Source organism: Mesoplodon mirus (genome assembly GCF_964341445.2).
Source record: "Mesoplodon mirus genome assembly, chromosome: 3".
Lineage (NCBI taxonomy): Eukaryota > Metazoa > Chordata > Mammalia > Artiodactyla > Ziphiidae > Mesoplodon > Mesoplodon mirus.
The window spans coordinates 48,337,804-48,346,066 of record NC_138978.1 but is presented as its reverse complement, the minus strand read 5'-3'; the positions used below and the strand labels follow the sequence as shown (position 1 = coordinate 48,346,066).

The 8,263-nt window shown below is 50.6% G+C and overlaps 1 protein-coding gene across 3 annotated transcripts in view; it reads left to right on the top strand.

Annotated features, from left to right (window-relative positions):
• The first annotated feature begins 2,219 nt into the window (after positions 1-2,219).
• Positions 2,220-8,263, top strand: part of GLIS1 (GLIS family zinc finger 1) — a 227,767-nt gene continuing 221,723 nt past the window's right edge. For 2 of the 3 annotated variants that reach the window (XM_082615912.1, XM_082615910.1), the window contains exons 1-2: positions 2,254-2,301; positions 3,294-3,582. In XM_082615912.1, coding sequence (XP_082472038.1) covers positions 3,435-3,582 — 148 coding nt within the window. In that variant the 5' untranslated portion in view covers positions 2,254-2,301; positions 3,294-3,434. Of the gene's footprint in view, positions 2,302-3,293; positions 3,583-8,263 lie in introns of all 3 variants that reach the window. The other variant, XM_082615911.1, reaches the window with a different exon arrangement.

The following is an 8,263-nucleotide window of genomic DNA, read 5'->3' as shown; positions in this document are numbered from 1 at the left end:
TTCTCGTTGCTTTGCCAGGCTTCACAAACCCATCCGTCCTGGTAGGGTGGAGCTGTGAGTTCACTGAGGGAAAGGCAGGAACTCCATGTCCCTAGCTCAGGCATGGGACTTGGATCAGGGTAGGTGCTCAGCAAAGAATAACTAAATGAGCTGTTGCTGCAACTTGGAAATTTGGAGAATCTTTGCCTGCAGTTCCAGTTTGTTAAGTGACTTCTACAGCAAATGTTTCCTGAGTTCTGACTAAGTGTGCAGTGCTGTGTGTGGGGGTATGTGTGTGTACGTGTGGTGGGGAGGGAAGGCAGAGGACTTGGTGCCTGGCCTCACCGAAGAGCAGAACTGGAAAGGTCAGTGATCTCCCAGTCCTCTTGTTTGTTGAGGGGGAAACTTAGGTGCAGAATGAGGTCCTGATTTACCTAAAGCCGCAAGGCTTATTAGTGCCAGAACCAGCCCTAGAGCTTCAGAAGAGCAAGGGGCTGGGGGAGGAGCACCTGGTGGTGTGCTGGAGGCGTTGGTGAGCTACTCTTACTCCTTCCAACCCTTCCCCTCCTGCCATATAAGTAGCAGTAATCCCCAACTCCAGATCCTCGGGTAAAGGCAAGACCTTTGTGTTGTCTTATGCAGTCCATGGCCCTTGGCCTGTGTGCAGTGGGTGGGATTGGCTGACATCCTGTACCTATTAGAGGCATCAGGCTGGTATAGAGGAAGAGTGCTGGACTAGGAGTCAGGAAGCCTGGATTCCAGTGCCAGCTGTGCCACACCCCACCATATTGTGGGCCGGTCACATCCTCTCTCCTCTGAACGTGGGGGTGGGTCTAACGAAATCTCCAAGGTCCTTCCTACCTTTATTGCTCTCTAATTGTAAGATGCTATATTTAACCAATGATAGGAAATCAGATTTTAGGATTCTGTGATTCTGAAATCCTGGTTTTCCAAGAATCCGGGGATGCTGCCTGAGGTCTCTTACTCTGTGTGGACTCCTATGTTGTGAGGCCTGACTTGTTGAGTAGTAGGGAGGGGCTCCATATACATTTTTCAATTTGAGACCAAGGCCAAAGAGACCAGACCCCTCTCTTCAAAGAGTGCGGAGCCAGGCAGGGTCCTTGGAGTGGACCCAGATCACCAGTAAACAGTGCGGAGCGGGGCAGGCCGACATGAAACGCAGAGACCATCTCAAGGACCTGGGTGGAAACTCCAGTAGCCTTGGCAAATAGACCTGGCCTGGGTGAATAACCCCATTTTACACAGGAGGAAACTGAGGCTCAGAAAAGGGAACTGAGCTACCTCTTCCAGTCGCCCTGAGGTCTTGTTCTTGGTCCAGGGTTCTTTGTACACATTGGGCCCGACTCACTGGGACACTGCTGTCTGTGAGGGGAGCCAGAATGCAGGGGAACCAGGTTGCAGGTCCTGGAGGAACTTAGAGGAGTGGGTCTCAACCCCCAGGGCTGTAAGCACCTCCTGGGGGCTTGCTAAAATTCGAGGTGCTGGGACCCTGCTCCCAGATAGATTCACAGATTCACTTGGGGTGTTTTCTAGTTGGGATCCGGGTATCTATTTTTGTTTAACTTCGGAATGAGGCCCTCTAATCTGTTTCCTTTTTGGTGAAAAACACCACAGAAACAAAAACTTAAGACAAGTGGTCTGAGAGCCGTGGGTTCGGTCCCAACCTCGCCGCTGACCCTCTGCGAAAGCTGTGGGAGCTCTGGAGTGAGTGGGTTGGATTCTGCAAGAAAACTCTGAAAGCACTTTCACATCCATTGTCTCCGCGGTAGCAGGGTTGGCCGGTCCCATTTGACCAGGAGAAAACTGATGCTGGACAGGGCAAGAAGGGTCTTCTCTCAGCCACTGGGAAAGGTGGAGAAGAGCCAGGTTGAGCCCGGCTTTCCTGATACCCAAGGCGTTCCGCCGCCCTGGCCAGCCCAGCCCCGACGACAGAGCCCAGGCCCTGCAGCCCGCGGCGCCGCCCCGCGGGCCTGCCCTCATCGGCAGCCTGAGGAGGGAGGGGCCGCACAGCACCGGGCGCCGCCGGCCGCCGCCTGTCAAACCCTCCGCCCAGCCTTGCGCCCGGCTGGCCCTGGCCCGAGGGCGGAGGCCCCGCCCTCGCGCCGCGATTGGCCTCGGCGCGGCGGCCGCAGCGAGCCAGTGGCTGGAGAGGCTGTCAGGCCGGCCGCGGCCCCGCCCCCGCCCCGGGGTGCCGCCCCGCTGGACTCTGCTGCTGCTGGGGCTGCGGCGCCAGTGGAGGCGCGCCTAGCCTCGCGCCCCGGGAGCAAGCTGCTGCGGCCGCCGCGAGGTGAGCTGGGCGAGGTGAGAGGGGGCGCGGCCCGCGGCCCGGGAAGCGGGCGGGCGCCCGGCCAGACATCCGAGGCTGGCGTCCCAGGGAAGGTGGAATTGGGGAGCTTTGGGATGGCGCGGGGAGCGCGAGGGGAAAGGAGAGTTTGGGGGCCCGGGGCCCTTTTCCAGGAGGGACGATGGAAGGCCCAAGGCTCTGTTGAGGGGCACGCAGCGCGCGCGCGCGGAGAGTGTGAGACCGTGCGGCTGCTAGTGTTGCTGAGAGTCTGAGCGGGTGAATGAGGGTAGTGTGTATGGCACGTCGTGTCCCCGAGTGTGCATTTGCTGGGTGTTTGGTGTGTGTGGGAGCGGGCGTGCATGGGCTACCGACTTTTTGCAGGTTTGCATGCGCGATAGGTTTGTTTTCTCAGCTGCGCGTGGGAGTGTGCGTGTGATGGGTTCGCGTCGCGGGAGTGAGCGCCCATCCTCCGACTCCCACTTTCGCAGCTTGGGTGGTGGTGGTGAGATCTCAGAGGGTCTGTCCCCCGGCCTGTGGGTGCTCAGTCCGCGGTCCCTGCGCGCAGCCGGCTCCCAGAGCGCCCACGAGGCGAGGAGTGCAGCGGGTGACCTACCCCGAGCAGTCTCCGCGGCTTCGCCAGAGCCCTGCCCCGGGAATCCCTGGTTGCCGCCCGCTCTGTATCTCACTGGGTGACGCGCACAGGCGCTGTCCCTTCTCCAGGCCTCAGTTTCCCCATTCGTCCAAAGAGGGCTTGGTGGGGGCGGATTGGGTGGCCGGGCCCTCCACAAGCCAGGGAAGGACGGCCAGCCGCTCCTGCGCCCTGGAACGGGCCTTTTACGCGGATCAGGTAGGTTAGGGTGAGTGTTACGTTAGGGTGTGTGGTGGCGCGAACCCATTTCAAAAAGGAGGAATAAACGGAGGGATGGTGACCTGCCCAAACCTTGGCCTCCGGACGAGAAGGGGACCTCTCTGCTCATTCTAACGCGCCTGTGCTTTCTCCCCTCCGCAGGAGCCCGGCGCGACCTCCAGCGGTGCGCCCCGCCCCGGCGCCATGCACTGCGAGGTGGCCTAGGCGCACTCAGACAAGAGGCCGAAGGAGGCTCCCGGCGCTCCGGGTCCCGGCCGGGGGCCCGCTGGCCTCGGCCCGCACATGGCCTTCAGGGTCACGGTGAGCAGCGGGGGCTGCGGGGATGGGGGTCCGCGTGACTTGCTGCCCGCGCCACTGCGCGCCCATGACCTCCTCGAGCCCCGGAGCCCGCGAGACTACGGTCCGTCCAAGGCTTCTGCCGCCTGTAAGGGTAAGTCTGGCCCCGCCGACGTGCCTGAGCGTGGGTGTGGAGAGATTTGGGCTCTCTGACGTTTCCACCGCAGGCCTTTGTAGGAATCCTCCGGAGAAAACTTGGTAGAACTTTCTCCGGAGTTCATCAGTTTCTCTCGAGTTGTTTGGGACTCGCTTGTCATTCTGAAACAATGATTGTTTAGGAAGCATCTAATTTAAACTCAGTAGCTTATACTGGGGGAGATGGGTGTATAGACAGCTCAGATTACATAATTTTGCTTCTGTATGTTTCTGATAAAAGTTGTGTGAAACTTGTCAAAATCTTATTATAAATTAGGATGAGTAGCAACTCGAGTATGTCTATCTCTGAGGCTGCTAAAGGCATCCTTTGAAGTATTCCAGTCTCCCTCAATAACAAAAACCAGAAGCCTTCAGCAAGACCCCTCGCCTGTTGGGACCTCAGTTTCCCCATCTGTCAAGTAAGGAATTAATTATACCAGATGATTTCTGGATTCCTGATGGAAAATTTTATGAATCTATAATCTAGCCTGAGTCAAGTCCCGACTTTAACAATGGCTGTTCTGTATTTGATGCTTCAGAAGAATAGTTTTGGGTCAAAAGTTAGTTTGCAATACCCTTCCTCTACCCAGTGAGGCTGGTGGGTATAAGGTGCAGGCTCCAGTATAATTAATGGGTCAAAGTCAGCGATGAGGCTGGATTCTCATGAACATGTTCTTCTCATCACAGTTAATTATTATTGAGCCATTATTTATAAGTTTCATGCTGACAGATAATTAACCAGAAATTGGGGAAATTGTTAAGGCACCGTGTCCTCCCCCCTGCCCCCACCGTTTTTTCCCTGGGAGAAACCAAAGCTTTGGGGTTTCATTATTTCAGTGTTTGGGACCTCTTGGTTCTATTTCCAGCCGATTCTTAAGGAAGGACAAAAAGTGTGTTTTATGGCTCTGTAGGCATCACTACTTTAGCATCAGCCAGCCCCAGCAACTTAGAAAAGGTAGGGTGGCTTGCTTTTAGAGATGAGAGCTCCTTTTAGGTTAAAAAACAAAACAAAACAAAAAAACCCAACTCCCCAATGCAAAGACTGGTAAAATGAAATAAATATAAACACTTTTTTTCTTTTTAATGAAAACACCTGACTTTGTAGGAGAGCACTACTTCTTGTCTCGTTGTTTTAAATGTCAGTCTCTTCTCCAAGAGAGAGAGGTCATTTTTTAGAGGGTAGATATAGAAAAAAACGCCTTTAGTGTATTATTACTGGAATACACACATGAGGTTCTCTTTTACTAGGGAGAGAGAGGGCTGTGCAGCAAGACATGAGTAATATTTGCTGCCCTGAGCTCCCTCCCTTGCCCCGCTCCATACACAATCCTCCCTTAAATAGATGCCCTCCTGAAACATTTTGTGTTTAAAAAAAATAGCTGTCAATTGAAGATCGAGCTCTCTGCAGACCTAATAAATGGCTCTCCCAAACATAGCCTTTGTTCCAAGCCGTAGTTAGAGACCTTTCGTCTGGATGCATTGTGTACACCTTCTGACTTCCATTCCCCCAAATCCCAATTATTTTTATCCACACACTCTCAATGTCTAAAACATGAGATCTTTAAATCAGGATTATATTTGGAAGGGGCAGAGGAGGATAAAAGAATGCAAGGAAGCACCTCTTTCTTTGTACCTTAAGATGGTGGTACTGATTAAACTTTTTAAAGATGCTTCTGTTTTCTTCATAGCCCCCAGCAAGGCTGGTGGGGTAGGATTTGTCCCACCCATTTAAAAGATGAGGAAACTGAGACCTACTGGGTGCGGGGTTTCTGGCCAGCCCATTGCTTATGGACCTGGGCTTGAAGAGGTTTCCGACCTGGCCTCTGTCTCTCTATGCGAATTTTTCCCCAAAGTCAAGCCAGGCAGTGGCCTGACACAAAACCAGAGCTGAGCAGCCCTCTTGAAAATGCCGTAAAGGAAACCTTCTTACTGCCGCCATTCCCACCCAAATATTCCCTAGACATCGCAACCCTTTGAATATTTGGTGTCTAGCTCCAAGTCTCAGGCTTATTGGAAACAGACAGGTAAGAATGCCAACTGAAAAATATTTATTGACCGTGCTGGAAATTGTAAGACTCTGCCATCCAGGACCTGTGGGACCCGGGGAAGTTATTTCCCCTCTCTGAGCCTTAGTTTCCTCATTTGTAAATCTACCCTGAGACTTACTTGGGAAGACTGAAGAGAGCATTAGTGATACGAGTGTGAAAGGGCCGCCTCAGTGCCTGGTTATTTTGGAGATTACTCTTGTAATGTGTTTAACGTTCTCAACTTCTGGTTTTCCATTTGCACAAGAGGTAATAATGCTTCCTCCCAAGGGAAAATGAAACAGTTGTTGTAAGAATACTTTATAAACTAAGAAGGAAAAAGGGGTCACTTTTATTAATTCATGTAGGGCACCGTGTTATGGTCAGCGATACTTGAGATAAAGAGGGTAGGGTGAGGAGGGAGAGAGGTGTGATATTTTAAATGTTGACCTTAACGACTTTAACTCTGGTGCCCTAGCCAGAGGAAGCTGAGAGGAGCCAAGCTGCAGGTCTTTTGTGGCCACTGCTGCCTGGTGACCGGAGAGAAGACAGTATTGCTTGGTTTGGAATCAGGTTTCAAATGATCGGCCTTCCGTTTCGGACAGACCCTAAGCCGAGGAAGGGAGTGAGCTCTTGAATCCAGCAGCTTGTCCGTAAATGTTGGGGTCCTCTGCGTTTCCAGGTCTGGAGTTAGGAGGCACTGGGGATGGTGCGTCGTCATGGACTAACATTGTCATCATTTACAATAAGAATCACGATCTGTTTATGACAGAGTCCTGTTTATCCAGATTCCAAACAGCTAAAAAGGCCAAATTACCAGATGCTACGTTTTTTCTTTCTTATTATTAAATACCCGACACTCTGCTTTTGGAAGTCCTGACAAGGAAAGAAAGTAAACATCTGGACTTTATGGAGGCGGTCAGCTTTGTGGCGATGGCCCGATGATGCTCGCTCCCTGTGCACAGTGCTTTACAGTTTTCAGCGTGTGTCCCCCACACGTTCCCTCATCTGTCCTCATGCCAGCTGCACTCTGCCTACCTTGCGGGCTGTTCCGAGGGGACAGATGTAGAAGCGCTGGCTTCTTATTACTGTGATTCCCATTTTATGGATGAAGACATTAAGGTTCAAGGATGTGCTCAAGGCTACTGACAGTAAGTGGCAGTTTCTAAGGCTTCCTGTTCCAAAGTTCGATTCTGCTTCCACAACTTGTACCTTCTATGTGTGTGTGTTGGGGGCCGAGAGCTGGGTGTTCAGGACGGCCTCCCGAATGTTCCCAGAGAATTTAAAATATTTTTGCTTTTGGTATTTCTTCTGTCTCGAATCTTTGGAAGTTGGTAACTAGTATCTATGCCATCATTAGATAACTTCGTAGTTTACCAGAAGATTCCGTTTGACCAGAATTGCTGCTCTCAGACCAAACCAGATAATGAGCTCACTGTTTAATTCTCAGCGACTCAGTGGGCCGTTTTCATTGTGCTCTGAGACTAGACACGTCCTAGCAATAAAAAGGAGGCTGATGGTCATGACAAATGTGGACTCTGCCATTAGTAAAAGGCCATCATAACGTGGCTGAAAATTCCAAAAAGTAGTTAATCTTGTAACTTAAAAAAAAGTTAGTATATATATTTTCTTTAAAAATGAAAACAAAAAAGGAAAGCAGTTGTAGATTGCATTAGGGGCATTAGGGGCTGGTGGTGGAAAGTGAGACATGACAGTTTTGGTTGGCATTACCTGGTAGAGTTTCTTCATCTGAATCAGAAGCCACTGTGATGTTCTGGGGAGGCTTTTGAGGGGCCAGCACATCCATAATAGAAAGGTATGAGTTATTTTGAAAGCATTTACCCCCTCCGGCTCTAGTGGGCAATTTGCTTGCATTTCATCCATTTTAAAGTGCTGGTCCTGTGATCCGGAAATAATCAGATCCAAATTTTTTCAGTGCTTGAGGTTTCAAATAAGGGGGAGAAAAACCTGCTGGCCAAATGTCAGGCTCAGTGAGACAAAGAGAAACATGTATGTGTGTGGGTACACAAATAAGATAGAAACATGTTGCGTCTACAGTCATAAGAATTATGTACCCGACAAATCTTTTATAGACATGTAGCGGAAATATAATTCCCAAAGATTCCCTAAGAATCTTGTGTGGCTAGAATTCCTCTTCTCTTCCTGCCTCCTAAGCTCTCTAGAAGCTGCTAAGACTTGGCGTGCAAAATGGAAAGGGGACCAGCACATGAGATCGTAACTTAATTTAGGCTTAGCTGTTTCTGAGTCGTTTACCTGAAGTGCTCAGCTGGCCTGAGGTCTCAGGACTGTCTTGGCTGCAGAATCGTATCCATAGGCTGTGTTGCTCCATCTGTGATGAAAATACATGTTTCTTTATATGCCATGGTTATACGTCGTGGTTTTCCTTCACACTTCTCCTCCTTCTGAAAAGAAACAAAACCTCACCCCATCTTTGAGTTCTTCATCTCCCTGCGTTACAGTTGCATGAGAAGCGAAGTGAGCCAGCACACTTATTTTTACAGTGTGTTAAAATCCCATTACAGGCATAAGTGCACAATGAATCATTTAAAAAAATATATTCTTATGTTCTTTGTTCTGAATGTTGCATAATTATCA